General features: G+C 46.5%; 1 protein-coding gene across 9 annotated transcripts in view; it reads left to right on the top strand.

Annotated features, from left to right (window-relative positions):
* LOC119661005 (serine/threonine-protein phosphatase 2B catalytic subunit 3-like) overlaps window positions 1-15,699 on the top strand; it is a 134,053-nt gene that overhangs the window by 62,138 nt on the left and 56,216 nt on the right. For 8 of the 9 annotated variants that reach the window (XM_038070130.1, XM_038070125.1, XM_038070131.1 and 5 more), the window contains one exon: window positions 12,746-12,949. In XM_038070130.1, coding sequence (XP_037926058.1) covers window positions 12,746-12,949 — 204 coding nt within the window. Of the gene's footprint in view, window positions 1-1,452; window positions 1,809-12,745; window positions 12,950-15,699 lie in introns of those variants that run through there. The other variant, XM_038070134.1, reaches the window with a different exon arrangement.

Below are 15,699 nucleotides of genomic sequence, written 5' to 3' on the forward strand. Positions count from 1 at the left end.
GACGAAAACGGGAAAAAAGCTAAAAAATCCCTTTTCGAGGATTTAAACGTTAATTTCTGGTTTAGTACTCACAAAATAATGAAAAGGAACCTGATTTGCGATCTTGAGATCTGAGGGCATCAGCGTCTGAGGGCAAGGGTATAGCCTGTGTTTTGAAGGTGACGAAAATGGGAGAAAAGCTAAAAAATCGCTTTCCGAGGATTTAAATGTTAATTTCTCGTTTAGTGTACTCACAAAATAATGAAAAGGAACCTGATTTGCGATCTTGAGATCTGAGGGTATCAGCGTCTGAGGGCAAGGGTATAGCCTGTGTTTTGAAGGTGACGAAAATGGGAAAAAAGCTAAAAAATCCCTTTTCGAGGATTTAAACGTTAATTTCTCGTTTAGTACTTACCAAATAATGAAAAGGAACCTGATTTGTGATCTTGAGATCTGAGGGTATCGGTGTCTGAGGGCAAGTGTATAGCAAACTGTCTAACATCTCCTCATATTGTGCTAAGGTTGCATTAGGAGGAGCGTAGCAGCTGTAAATATGGACCCCGTTGACCTTCGCCCTTATAAAACCGGCTGCCGGGGGGGGGGGGCATGACTTCCTGAATGGCCTGTCTTCTGCACGCCCAGATTGCGGCGTTGCCAGACGCATACATATAACTTTCATATAGTCGACTATACACCAATTTATGAGGTAATATTCTTGGATATTTTAGTTTTATACTAAAATTCAGGCTCCGCTCAAGCATTTCATACAACAAATTAATCCGTAAATTCCCGTTAAAAATAAATTAAAGATACGCAATCAACTAGTGTAAATATTGACTCATTGGAAACACTTTGGAATATTCGAAAATTCTTATCTTCAAGCCATTGGTATACCTTTGCGTATTTATTGAAATCTGAATTAAAACCTAATATTTACATATGTTCTCACAACAGAGGCTGAATATAATAAAAAAAAAAAAAATATTGTTTATTCTAACGTGTTGTATAATCCTGCTCTATTTACCGACTTAGCTATGCCATATTGATAACTATTTCAATGGCCCGTTTGAATTTTCCATTTCATTTTATTCTATTTCTTTATTTAATCTTTCATATCGAGTTAAGGCACTCCCATATTTCTGTAATATACGAAATTTTATTTAGTATATCACGAATAAATTGTGATTCAGTACCGGATCACACTGTCTGTCATGCTTTTTTAATTTGGATAGGGTTTAATAAAAGATTACTTAACGAGTTGTATTTAATCGACCATATATCACTAAGTGATACTCACCTTGCTTAAACTGCGTTTTTTTTATAGAAGTTCAATTATCTAAACCTGAAGTGAAGTGAAGTGATATTAATAAAAATACAATTCTTAGTTGAGTTAATTAATGTGCATTTTTCCGTAAAACAAAAGAAAATCTGGAAAAGGTTCCTTTAAAATTCATTAGTTTGTGTTTGACAAGTTTGTGAAAAACTAAAATATTAAAATATGAAAATATAAAACAAAATACTAAACCATAAGAAATATTGTTGTATAAAAAAGAGTACAATTAGAGAAATATAACAAGAACCAATTAATGATATTTATAGATGATGTTTCCCAGCCGAAATAATCAAAGCGAGTGGAAACAAATGGGAAGAATGAATTTAGAATAAAAAAAATGAATAATAAATAAAATAATAAGTAAATAAAAGAAAGGAAAGAAATATAATCAATTATTTCGGCATTAGATTAAAAACTGGATAAAAGTGAAGGCAAATTAAAAAGGAATCAATAAAATAATACCTCTACAACTCACTATCTATAAACTCCCTTATGGGTAAGATATTGTCGCTGTCATAAAACATCCTTAGCCTATGAAACCAGCAATCTAAATTGTATTTGCTGAGCAACTTCTTTAAAATATCACTTCCTCTGAATCGTCTTAGGCAAATTAGTAACGCTACTAATTTCAATTCATATTCATCATCCACATCATCAACGGCGCAACAACCGGTATCCGGTCATAGGCCTGCCTTAATAAGGAACTCCAGACATCCCGAGGTTCACCAATTCGATATCCCTAAAAGCTGTCTGGCGTCCTGACCTACGCCATCGCTCCATCTTAGGCAGGGTCTGCCTCGTCTTCTTTTTCTACCATAGATATTGCCCTTATAGTCTTTCCGGGCTTCCCGGGGTTAAGTGACCCGCCCACCGTAACCTATTGAGCCTGATTTTATGCACAACCTGACCTGGTCATGGTATCGCTCATATATTTCGTCGTTATGTAGGCTACGGATCCTCATGTAGGGGGTCAAAAATTCTTCGGAGGATTCTTCTCTCGAACGCGGCCAAGAGTTCGCAATTTTGCTTGCTAAAAACCCAAGTTTCCGAGGAATACATGAGGACTGGCAAGATCATAGTCTTGTACAAGTCTTGTCTTTCATCAGCGCCCCAATTCGCGGGTAAATTTCAGGGCAACCCGCCTGCCTCGCCGAGCTATATAACTGGATCCATGTTCACTGTCCGTCTGTTTTATCAGAACGTCAGGGGTTTAAGAACCAAGCTGGGGGTCTTCAATTTATCCGCGCTTGCTCAGCAACACCATGCCATCTGTATCTCCGAAACCTGGCTAGACGATGCCATATTATACTCCGAGCTCCCCGAAGGGTACTCCACTTTCCGTTGTGACAGGGACCGGGATGCTTCTCGTAAGTCTACTAGCGATGGAGTTCTAATTGCTATAAAAGATTCACTCCCCGCTGAAACTCGTCTTCTCCTCCTCTGGCTTTCCTTTTGATTGTGTTGCTCTTCGTGTCTCCTCGCCCAACTTCCTCCCGTTCATTGTTTCTTGTGTATATGTCCCCTGTGCTAGTCCTTCTCACCTGTATGAAGAATTGTTTGACAGTTTGTCTGAATTCCTTCCCTTCCCTCCCTTTCTTCCTTTGTGGAGATTTCAACCTCCCCATGCTCAACTGGCCTAATCATCCTAGTCTTCCAATTCCTTCCAACAACCTCTCCCATTCTTCCCTCCCACTTTCTTGCTCTGCCCTGAATTTCAATACCACCAAAAACTCCTTGGGTCGCACTCTCGATCTCTTCCTTTCCAACCTCCCCGAGCGCCACATCTCTTTATTTCCTGGCACATCCCCGTATGTAAAAACCGACGCTCACCATCCCGCGGTTGAATTTGAAGCGGAGCTCCCTCGTTCAAAACCCAAAAACCAAGCGTAAACCCACTGAGTTCAACTTCTGCAAAGCCCATTTTGACGGTCTGAACTCAGCTTTAGCGTCTTTCAACTGGGTACATATATTAAGTAATTCATCGTGTGATCAAGCTCTTAACACCTACAATATCCTCTCTGATCTCCTCTCCTGTTATGTCCCTTCTTCCCCTCCCTGCCTACGTTCTTACCCAGCTTGGTTCACAACGGAACTTCATATTAACATTCGCTTGAAACATACACTGCGGAAGAAGTTTCGGGCTTCTAAAAATGACGCCGACCTTGCTCACTTTAAAGCTATACGATCTACTGTGAAGTCAATGGTCAGAAAAGCGCGTATTGAGCGTCGAAGCCGCACTTGCCCGCGGTACCTTAAAACCCTTTTGGTCTCACGCTCGGAACTCTCGTAGTCCAACTCAATCTGTCCCTTCTTCTATCAGCTTCGCTGACTCCACTGCCAACTCCCCACAATAATCCTGCGACCTTCTCTGCACTTACTTCTCTTCAGTGTTTTCTCCCTCCAGCCCTTCACCCTCTGCACCTTTCATAACCACAGACTCCTCCGAATCACTAGCCATTCCTCTCCTTACGCCTTCCTTGGTTCAGTTCTTCATTGGTAACCTTGACCCCAATGTCGGACCTGGCCCCGATGGGCTTCCTAATCTCTTCCTCCTTAACTGTAGAAAACACATTTCCCTCCCCCTGTGTATAATCTACAACAAAAGTCTAGACGAATGCTACTTTCCCCGTCTCTGGAAAGAGGCCCTTATCATTCCTATCCTCAAGAGCAGAGACCCTACCCTTGCTGTGAACTACCGCCTCATTTCCCTTCTCTCCTCTTGCTCCAAAATCCTAGAAAGATACGTCAGTGACTGGTTGACCGCGCACTTCGGTCACCTTGTGGGCGCGGCAGGATCCGCAGCATTTATTTCGAATGTTGCGGATGCAGACGGGTAGATGGCGCGGAACTCTCCACTCATTTTAGAACTCGCCACGGGAGTGGAGAATTAGCGGCGAGAAAGTGCCGTTGGTTGGGACAGAAAGGACCGCATGGAAATAAGCCGGTCATGTAGTGGATCAAGCGCGACGAGCCGGCCCAAACCATCGCCAAGCCCGGATTAAGGGCCAGAAAGGTTTTTTTTTGTGTGTTTGGTGGGATTGGAAGAGAATCATTCACTATGAGCTGCTCTACTATGGCGAAACCCTCAATTCGGTCCTCTACTCTGAGCAACTCGACCGTTTGAAGCAGGCGATTGACCAAAAGTGGTCAGGATCAATAAGAATGGTCTTGTGTTCCACCAGAACAACGCTCGGCCTCACACACGTTTGATGACCCCCCAGAAACTACAGAGGCTCGGATGGGAGGTCCTATCGCTCCTACCCTCTTCCGGTCCATGCAAAACACTCTTGGTGCTACTAAGTTGGCCTCAAAAGAAGCTTGCGAAACTGGCTGTCTGAGTTGTTTGCAAATAAGGAGGAGGGGGGGGGGTTTATAAGGGGGGGGGGGGGGATGGTGAAGTTGCCTTCTAAATGGCAGCAAGAAGAAAATAGATTGGACGTTCAAGAAACTATGGCAGTGCTGAGCACCCGAGTCAGGACCACTGGGAGGCGTATCAAATCCATCACTGTAAACCCATTGGACTGCGGATATTGTCCGGTGAGTGTGCTGTTACTTCCTTCAGAGGTATAACCTCAGGGTACCGCGTAAACCGACTAACGATGGTGGGGCAATACTTGTAGTCGTTCGAGTCTCGCAAAGAGCCTATTATGTCGAGGTGTATAGAGGGCAAGCGCCTTATCGACCTAGGGAATACACCTACTACCTTCCAAGCATGTCTATTGACTTTGCATCTTTGGCATCCGATGTACTCTTTAGCCCAAGGGTTCAAGTCCTTGTTCATGGATGGCCAGAAATACTTGCATTGAGACTATCCAATTCACTGTCCGAATGCCAGGATATGCAAGATCGTATGCGGAACGAGACACTTCCTTACAAAAAGCGGCAGGAACATATGGCCTAGGTCCCTTTTCAGAAATCTCGCAGTCGATAGAGGAATGTCAGTCGAATGTAGCGAACTCCATGAACTTGTATTTGGAGTGGGCTTACAAGCTCTGAAGAACTGTGTCACCCTTCTGGGCCACAACGATTGCCGAAAAATCTACTGCGGAGATCCGGGACAAAGCGGCGCAACTACGTTGTCTTTACCGTATACATGTCGAATGTCTAATGTGAACTGGCTGATGTAAATTAAGGTCCGAAGTTGGTAAGGAGGTCGGACTTTTGTTGTAAGGCGAAAGGAAGAGGCCTGTAGTCCGTGAAACAGGTGAACTGCTTGCCTTGAAGGGAATATCAGAAGTGCTTAATATTCAGATGCGACTGTTTTGAGAAGAAACCCAACGGTTGCCAACATTGATTCCCCCATTTGGTGAAGAGCACCAGTTGTGCCTCAGGCACAACAGTAGGTGTGCTTGAGGCATCGACGGACACCGCTAGAGGTACATCTTCTTAAGGGAATACCAAAAGAGTACCGTCTACCAGCTGTTCCTTGGTGGTCTCAAATGCTTGGCCGGTTTCTGGAGACTACACCTATCCTCGCGTATCTTTGGTCTTAGAACCAGACAATACAGGTGGTGAGCGGCTTTCGGCAGTAACGACGATAGGAGTTTACCATACGCTAAGGTCTATGAGCGTCTTTGGCAGCGGGAAGATCGCGATCGCCTGCACTTTCACTGGGTCGGGGTGAATGCGTCAGGGGTGATGGAATCTCCAAGAATTTTCACCTAATCCCGGAGAAACTTGTATTTGTCAACGTTGAGAATTAGGCTATTTTCAAGAAGGCGTTGAAAAATGAAGGTGAACGCATTGACGCACAGAGTGTTGGACTCCCGGAACAGCACGCTGGCAGACTACCAACTAAACACTCCGAAACCGGCAGGAAAGGTAAGAGGCAAGCCATAAAACAAGTGGTATGGGAACGTTTAGAGACCAGAGTTTGGATAGAAGTATCTTGTGATTTACAGTGTCGAAGGCTTTCGCGAAGTCAGTGTAAATGGTATGCACTTCTTGCCGTGAATTTAGACATTTGGCAACAAAGTTGGTAAAGTCAAGCATGCTGGAGGCAGCGGACCTACGTTTAACGAAGCCGTGTTGCTCTTTCACTATGTTTTGGCCAAAGTGGGCGGACAATCTCTTCTTCTTTTTCTTCAGCCTTTGTCCCGTTCACAAGCGGGGTCGGCTCGTCATGATCGGCTTCGCCATTTGGCTCTATCGAATGCCTGATCTGGGTGCAATCTTGACAACCAGTCCCTGACATATCTTTTCAGGATTTTGGAAGGGGAGGAGAGGAGGGAAATGGGGCGGTAATTCCCGGCAAGCGAACGATCGCCACTTTTGTGAATGGGGATGATGGGAGCCTGTTTCCACAAGCCGGGAAAATGATTCTTTTCTGAGGCTTTGGTTGAAAATAAGAGATAGGAGAAGGGAGATGGACGTACCAGTTTTGAGAAAAAAGAGGTTTGGCCAGGTCCAACATTGGCATCAAGTTTGCCAATGAGGTATTCGACAAGGATAGGGGTAAGAAGGGGAATGGTAGGCGACGCGGGGCAGACTACATCCACTATCGGGAGGGATTCGGAGGAAAGAGGAGGAATATAGACTGACGAAAAGTAGCGGCAAAGTAAATCCCAAGATAGTTTGGGGGAGTTAGCTGAGATGCCAGAGAATTTAATGGACGGAGGGGATAACTGGGCAGGGCAGCGGGAGTTGCGAATGTGGGACCAGAAAGGTTTCAGGTTTCCGCGCTTTAGTGAGTCTTCCACGCTGGACAGATATTCGTTTCTGGACTTACGTATTAAGGATTTGACCGAGGAACGATGGGATTTGAAAAAACCTAAGTCAGCAACGTTTCCAGAAAACAGGAACTTCTTTCTCGCAGTCTGTTTTTGACGTAGTTTTTTGTGAATTTCAATGGTGAACTAGACGGGGTAAGAGAGTAAGCACTTAGGAGAGGAGGGAACGTAACAAGGAAGATCAGATAAAATGGTATAGAAAGTGTTGAGTGCTTGGTCACACGTAAATGGAGGGAGGAGGGGGACCCAGTTGATTGACGTCAGGGCTGAGTTCAGACTTTCGAAGTTCGCCTTACGAAAGTTGAACTTGGTAGGCTTACGAGCGACAGGAGAGTGGAGTCGGGATATCTGAACATCGAACTCGAGAGGGGGATGATGGACGTGAGGGGTAACGTAAGACTGACCTAAAACAAGAAGGAATAAATTTAACCCCGTCGAGAAACTATTTCTCGATTTTTACCGACATAATTTGCGGCTTATTAACAGAATTTGCTGGAGCAAATCCATTAACGAAAACCTCCCTAAATTCTAATTTTACCCTAATTAACAATGTTTCCTCTCCAAAGATCCTGTTCTGAAAATTAATTGGACGAAATTCATCCATGTGTGTACATAGTTATGTCCTATTTCGAGTTGAGCAAAGAATCCTCCCTCTACCATGACGCAACAGTCAGCCAATTGTTATGATGTGTTATTCACTGTGTCTCATGAGGAAGGTTGGGGGGTGAAGTGGTGTAGAAAAACCTCCCGATACACGCAGACAAGCCACCCGCTAATAGGTAGAGTGTGACCGCGGCCCAAGAATTGATTTTGAACTCGATTATTGTGTTTTGTAATTGTCGTATAGGCACAAATCCAGGACAAACAGGAGATGAAAGGCTTTCATTACAGTTCAGGGGATTTCATCACTACCTAGGCAATGATTGGAGGGACGCATTGATATATTATTAGGCCAAGCTCTCATCTAATTGGGATAGTCTATTGTGGAGGGTGAAGAAAGGAAGCAATTAACTATATACGAGATATTGTGCATAACAGCCAACAGGGTCCCTTCTTATTATATCCTTGCTTTTAGTAAAACTTCAGCCCCAATTAGACCAGCACAATTTTCCCTCCCGTTTTTCCTTTGAAAGCATAACTCTTGCATCATATTACGTGATATTATACTCTTACTCCTCTCCCCGTTCAATCAGGCACCATCCGCATCCTTACTTGTCCTTGTTCCGTCCCTAAGGACCAGGTATATGCTTAAAAATAAAAGCAGGATATCGCCTATTGATTCCAACAAAATTAAAATTCCAGGCATAAGCAACGTCAGTGGAGAGGAAGTATGAATATACAGGGTGCGGCAGCATAACTTCCTTTTTTTGAAATGCGCGCCACTCAGTTAGTTGATGTCATAGCGGAGCGCTAGTGGTCTCGTTCAAGAGGGGATACTGTAAAGCTTTGTCCCGACACAACACCTGGCGCGCAAACACGCATCTGCCCTTGGACTATCCGATCGTTCTGTGAGAAGAATTCTTCGTGATGATCTTCATTTTCATCCCTATAAGATGGTGATAGTGCAGGAACTTTCAGAACGTGACTTCAATTCAAGGATGAACGCGTGTGAGCTTCTTCTTGATGTCGTCCCCGAGGGCGCTATTGTTTTTTTTAGCGATGAAGCCCATTTTCATTTGTGTGGGTCGGTTAACAAACAAAACATGCGCTACTGGGCTGACACCAACCCTCGAGAATTGCATCAAAAGCCTTTGCATTCACCCAAAGTCACAGTGTGGTGTGCAATTTCCTCAGCTGGAATTATTGGTCCCTGGTTTTTTGAGGAAAATGAGGTTACAGTGACAGTGAATTCGGACCGGTATGCAAACATGCTACAGAATTTTTTTTTCCACGGCTGGATTTGGGGGACAACAAGACGGTGCAACAGCACACACTTCAAGAGCATCGATGGCTGTTTTGAGGGAACACTTTTCAGAGCGCCTTATCTCAATTAGAGGCGATTTGGAATGGCCGGCACGCTCTCCCGATCTGTCCCCTTGTGATTTTTTTCTATGGGGTTTTTTGAAATCTCGTGTTTATGTGTTCCACCATAAAGGTGTGAAGTAGAAAGGATTCCATGTTTGTCTGCATAGTCCGTATTGTCCTTTTTACAATCGCATCCTATCTCCTATCTCTTCTGTCAATATCAACATTTACTCTTTGGCTCCTTTTGAATAGTTTCATCAATAAACATTATATTTAGCAAGGAAATGGAATGGAAAGAAAAAGGATCCATGGTTATCCTTTTAACGACCGTATTTCTGCTGTTCCCTTTTCGGGACAAGTGAAAAGCAAACAATGTGAAAGAGAGTATAAAGCTTGCCTACTTAAATTTAATTCAGGTCCTTTTTGTTGTCCTGATGAAGCCATTAAATCCTCTTTAACTTTTCAAACAAATTGACTTTTTGGCTGCATTCTAGTTTCAAGTTTTTCCGCTTAGTCTCATGAATAGATAATGACAATAGTTTGTTTTTTTTTTGGGAGTAGGGTAGGTGAATGCGTTTACGCACATAGTGTTGGACTCCCGCAACAGCACGCTGGCGAACTACCAACTAAACATCTCCCTGTCATCAGAGAACTAGCCTGGAACCGTTTCACATATTACTTCGGGCTAGGCCTCCCGCTCTCCCGGCTTTGGGAGCCTTCAAGTCAGGGAATTCCCTCCACCAACGGGAGGGGTGGGGAGGGAAAGAGTTGTTAGTTCAAGGAACCCCTTACCGTCCGATCCGTAGTAAGAAGAGCCCGAACATCATGCGCAATACGATTCCAGCAGCCAGCGCTCTTCAGCATCTCTCTGACAATGTTGTCTGCAGAGAGCTCCCCTGTGTCTGCATAAAGCTGCTGGCGGAGGCCGTCCCACCTCTCGCAAGAGAAAAAGGTTTGTTCAGCGTCATCCGCCACTCTATTGCAGAACACACAATCAGGAGATCGCGCCTTCCCAACCCTGTGCAGGTAAGACTGAAAACCTCCATGCCCACTTAGAAGTTGGGTAAGGAAGTAATCAATCTCACCGTGCTTTCTGTTCAACCATGGGTCTAATTTGACGATGAGCCGCGCAGTCCACTTGCCCCTTGGCTCATTTTGCCAAAAAAGTTGCCACTCGCTAAGGGTGCGTTGACGTTCTTCACGGGCAACCACTTCTCTTAAGTTTTCGCCCTTAGGGCGATAGATAACTTTGCGTTCCTTGGCAAGGAGGGCAACGGGGATCACTCCCGCAATCACTATCACAGCCGGTTCGGAGACGGTGCGATAAGCAGACGCCACTCGCAAAGCTCCCCGCCTCTGCACTTGAGCGAGGCGTTTACGATGCACCTCCTTGTCCAGGGCAGCAGTCCATACCTCCGTACCATAGAGAAGGACGGACTGCGTTGCTCCCATGAGGAGACGTCTCCTAGTTGATAGAGGGGCCGGCGACATTCGCCATTAGCCGACTCAAGGCTGCAGTCCTCTCCGCGGCTGCTTTGATTTGCTCGAAGAAGCTTGTCTTCGAGTCGAGCATTAAACCAAGGTATTTAATCGCTGGTTTTGACTCTATAGTCAACTCGCCGATCGGTATGGGACGCCAGGTCGGGATTCTCCTTCTGGTCAGGATGACTACTTTGGTTTTTTTCCAGCGCAAGGTTGAAACCGTGAGCAGTCATCCATCCGATTACCCGTCGCATCAATATGCCAAGTCTGCTTTGCGCCTGTTCAACAGTGCTTGTTCAACGTCGTCTGCATAACCGACCAGGCGCGACTCTTCGGGCATATCGAGTCTCAGCAGACTATCGTAGGAAGCGTTCCAGAGGTCCGGCCCTAGGATGGATCCCTGCGCTACTCCCGACGTGATTTCCACCCTCCCCTGGCCCTCTAGCGTCTCATAGAACAGGGAGCGGTCTTTCAGATAATCCCTCAATATCCGCAAGAGATAGCTTGGCACGTGAAAGGAGTTCTCTAGTGTGCCTAGCATATCTGTCCATCTTATAGAATTGAAGGCATTTCTGACATCAAGCGTTATGAGGAGCACTATCCATCCAGATCGGCGGCTGTGTGCCCCGGCTCGATTAAACGCATCTACGACCTCCATAACAGCATACACTGTAGATTTCCCTGTTCTAAACACGAACTGCCTTGGGGATAAGTCCCCGGCAGCACGGATCGCTTCAGCCAGTCCACCCCTGATGAGCTTCTCGAACATTTTTCCGGCCGTGTCAAGCATACACAGCGGTCGGTATGCAGACGGGAGCTCCGGGTCTCCTTTACCCTTACTGATCAACGCGAGTCTGGCCACTTTCCAGCGACAAGGAAAAATGCCCTCCTTCAAGCACGCGTTAAACGCTTCGAGCAGCAATTCTGGCCGTTGGCAGAACACCAGTTTGTAAACTTCCGCCGGGATGCCATCAGGACCTGGCGCCTTCTTGTATTTGATAGTGAGAACCGCTTCTTCGAGTTCTCCCATTGTGAAAAGGGGGCAATCCACGACGCTTTCCGCGCTATTTACATCAATCCGTACAAGGTGTCTGGGGAACAATGCCCGCACAATGCGGTCCATCTGGTCGGTGCTCAATATGCAGGGCTTCCGCAGAACCCCGATTTTCCTGGTGACAAGCTTATAGCCAAGTCCCCACGGGTCATCATTCACCTCATGAACAAGATTTTGCCAGCCGCGAGCTTTGCTTTTATTTATAGCGCTGCGGAGTCTCTTTTTGCTGATCTATATTGTGCCTTTATGGCACATGCCCCCTCGTTGGCGTACAAACGTTGTGCCAAACGGCGGATCTTATGACACTCCTTCCGTAGGTCGGAAGTTTCCGCCATCCACCAGTACATAGAAGGCTTGTCGCGCCTGGGGCCTCTCACACGCCGTCGTTATCAGATTCATCACTGAATTTACGACGGTGTCAGCTGCGACACCACCACCCCCCGGAGTGCCCGCCAGCGCGGCCCTACCTGCTCCAAGGGCTTCGACGAACCCTCCGATGTTCACCCTCGCGACATTCCACACGCAGGGGGACGTTGTGTTGGTGCTCGCCGGCAAGTAGCGTCAAACACTTCGAAAGCAATGTACTGATGATCACTTGCCGAGAAGTCTTCTAGGACTCGCCACCCGTCCACCGATGATGCCAGAGATTCCGACGCAAAAGTGATATCAGGAATGCTTCCTTCACAACCTGGGTGCCGAAACGTTGGCGTGGATCCGGTGTTTTAAATTACGAGCCCGGTTCTCGCCGCCATTTCCAGAATTCGTGTCCCTCTGGAGTCTGACTGAGGCATGCCCATTCTAGGGTCCTGGCATTAAAATCACCGCCAACCAGGATTCGTCTCTCCGTGCTCGAAACGGCGTCCTCCATAGCATCAAGCCGGCGCTGAAAGTCCGGAACCGACTCATTCGGCGTCAGGTAAACGCTAAAAAACGTTATCCCTAAACACACACAATGACAATAGTGTCCTGAAGTAATAGGTACAATCCAAAGTTGCCTGAAGAACTACTTAAAAAAGGATGAAAACTTGTGAGGACATCAGAAAGAAGTTACGGAGATAGCACGGAGCCCCCGTCATGTTCATTAAAAACGGCGGCTACAATAGTCCCTTAGGTTTTAGTCCCTTAGGTTTTACCCCCTTCTTCATTTATATTATCAATAAATATTGTATCTAATTTCCTAATATCTCTTCTCTTTCCTTACAGGCGTCCTATTTCCACCAAGCCATAAACTTACAATAGCAGAAGTTTTCGATTCACGAACCGGTAAACCATATCCAGATGTACTTAAACAGCATTTTATACTTGAAGGTAGAATTGAAGAGGCGGCCGCCCTACGAATTATACAAGAAGGGGCGGCATTACTTAAAGCGGAAAAAACAATGATTGACATTGAAGCTCCTGTAACAGGTAAGTGGAGATCCCAACTTTTCTTTGTTTGATATAAAATTTGACATTTACGTGGCTTGACTTCGGATGGCAGATCATTATCATCATAAAACGGGGCGACAACCGGTATCTGATCTAGGTCCGCCTTATTAAAGAATTCCAGACATCCCGGTTTTGCGCCGATGTCCACCAATTCGTAATTCTGCAAAGCTGTCTAGCGTGCTGGCCAAGGACGTCACCCCATCCGAGGCAGGGACTGCCTAGTCTTCCTTCTCTAGCGTAGATATTGCCCTTATAAACTGTCCGGGCTGGATCAACCTCATTCATACGGATTAAGGGACCTACCCACAGGAATCTATTGAGCCGAATTTTGTCCACACCTAGACGGTCTTGGTATCGCCCATAGACCTCTTCGACATGACGGCGCAATCTTGCGCCGAAGCCCTCTGTCGCGAGTGGATACCTCGCTTTGGCGTCCCTGCAGTGGTCATCACTGACCAGGGAATGCAATTTGAGTCCACCCTTTTCTCGGAGTTAGGAAACCTCCTGGGTTCTAAACGGCAGCGGACTACTGCATACCACCCGCAATCCAATGGGATGCTAGAACGTTGGTACCGGACGCTGAAAGCCGCCATTATGGCACGCGAGGATCCGCCCTGGACCCAAGTCTTGCCTCTCGTCCTACTCGACCTACGTAAAACCCGGCGAGAGGAATTTGCTGCCAGCCCCACGGAGCTGGTATACGGGGAGAACCCAAGACTCCCAAGTGATCATGTCTTCGACAAGAGATCGGATCTCACAGAGTCGTGGTTGGTGCATCTGCTGAGGAACAATCTCCGACGCATCAAAGCCACACCCCCCATCCGACATTCATTCGCTCCTTAGGTTTATTTTTAGGTTGACCTTGCTATAGCTTTTTATACCTACACCCACGTATGGTTTAAAACCTTGTTTTCCGGCGCAAGCAGAGCTGTTGGTGGTAAATCAGAGTGCATTTCGCAGTTTTTGATGGTAGTATTCGTGCCATGCGGCCTGCCAAGCTGAGGCACATACTACCCTTGAGCCGCCTTTCAAAGGTGAGGTTATTTATCACAGATCAAAAGGCGTTACTTTTTTTCGAATCACTTTGGCCGACGAACGACACTTGGGAGTTTTAGTCCCCTCCTGAGGACTTCATTCTTGACATTGGTCACTCCAGGCTCATGTCAGTCTGTCAGTTGTTTTTGCGGCCATTGAAAGCAGCGACGGAGGCGAATTCGCACCTCCGATGAGCAGCCACAAAACCTTAACAAAATCTGGTTTTCTCATTTAAAAAGTCTGATTTTTTGCCAGCCTTAGGCAACAGCACCAGCTTCGGCCGCTTCCATGGTGCAGGAAAGATACCCTCCGACATGCACGTTTCGAACAGCTCCGCGAACATATCCGGTCCACATTTGACGGCAAGTTTGAGGGCCTTATTCGGTATGCCGTCAAGACCCGGGGCTTTACTGTCGCCTATTCGACTGCAGATCTCCAGCAGCTCGTCCCTGGTGACTGGTGCAATCGGCGTCACATTCAGGGGGCGCTGGAAGGTGTCAGTATCCCCCTCTTGCTGGGGAAATAACTCCTGGATTATTTTCAACAAGTGTATAGGGTACGTGATCTGCGGAGATGATCGGCCTCTGAATCGTCCTGTCACGATTTTATAGGCCCTACCCCACGGATTTATATCCGCTTCCGAACAGAGCTCCTTAAAACATTCCCTCTTACTCCGCTGGATGATGAGCTTGAGGTTCTTGCGAGCTTCCCTGTAGGCATTCTCCTTTTGCCCCTGATTGATCCTACCTATTGCCCTCTGAGCCGTTCGTCCGGCTCTGTGGCAAATCAATCGAAGGCTGGCAAGTTCACTATTCCACCAATAATCGGGTCTTCTAGTGGGGAATGAGCATATTCTAGGCATCGACGCGTCACACGCTTTAGAGATGCTCTGTGTGACATGGAGAGCTCTATCCGTGGAAGTGCCTGATTTGCTAGACAAGGCTAGCCACACCTCCATGAATGTTTGCTCATCCATCGCAGACTACCGTGATGTTCTTTTGCATTCCGGGCTGCGGGTCTCCTGCCTTGTGACTCCGCCCTTAGTTCAAAGGTGATTGCCTGGTGGGCACTGTACGTGAAGTCCTCGCTAACTTGCCAGGACATGTCACGTGCGAACGCAGGGCTGACAAAAGTCAGGTCTCCAATCTATCAGACCGATCGATGCCGCTAGTGCATACCTTTGCGAAGTGTCCAAATAGTAGGCATTTGAAAAACCTTTTTAAAGAGATCTGTTGCCTAAGTCGGCTAACAACCCATCCAATGCGAACCTTGTCCACGGCCAACAACTTCTGCGCTGACTCCACTGGCAGTCGCATTGTGGCCGCCATAAAACTTTTCTTAGGCTCACGATAGATTCGTCCCTGAACTCCTCCAACTTGAATTGTTCCTTCAAGGCAATGCAGATCTCTTCTCTGGATGTTACCTCATCGAAATCCTTGCACTGTATATAGCCTCATGTTTTTGGGAACGAACCGGGACCTTCTCCCCAAGTGAGTTTATAACTTGGTCACGAAAGTCGTCAGTTTTTCCCACGCTGGATTTTCTCAGCTCAAACATGAGATCCCCTTCGTGGGTTCTCCGGATTTTGCTGATATTTCCGCCTAGGTCTTTTAGGTCGGGGTCAGATTTCACCTTCTTCAGTATCTCCGCATATGTTAGATGTCCTCTGCTGGAGATTACAATTGCCTCCGGGG

The sequence above is a fragment of the Hermetia illucens genome, chromosome 7 (assembly GCF_905115235.1).
Source record: "Hermetia illucens chromosome 7, iHerIll2.2.curated.20191125, whole genome shotgun sequence".
Lineage (NCBI taxonomy): Eukaryota > Metazoa > Arthropoda > Insecta > Diptera > Stratiomyidae > Hermetia > Hermetia illucens.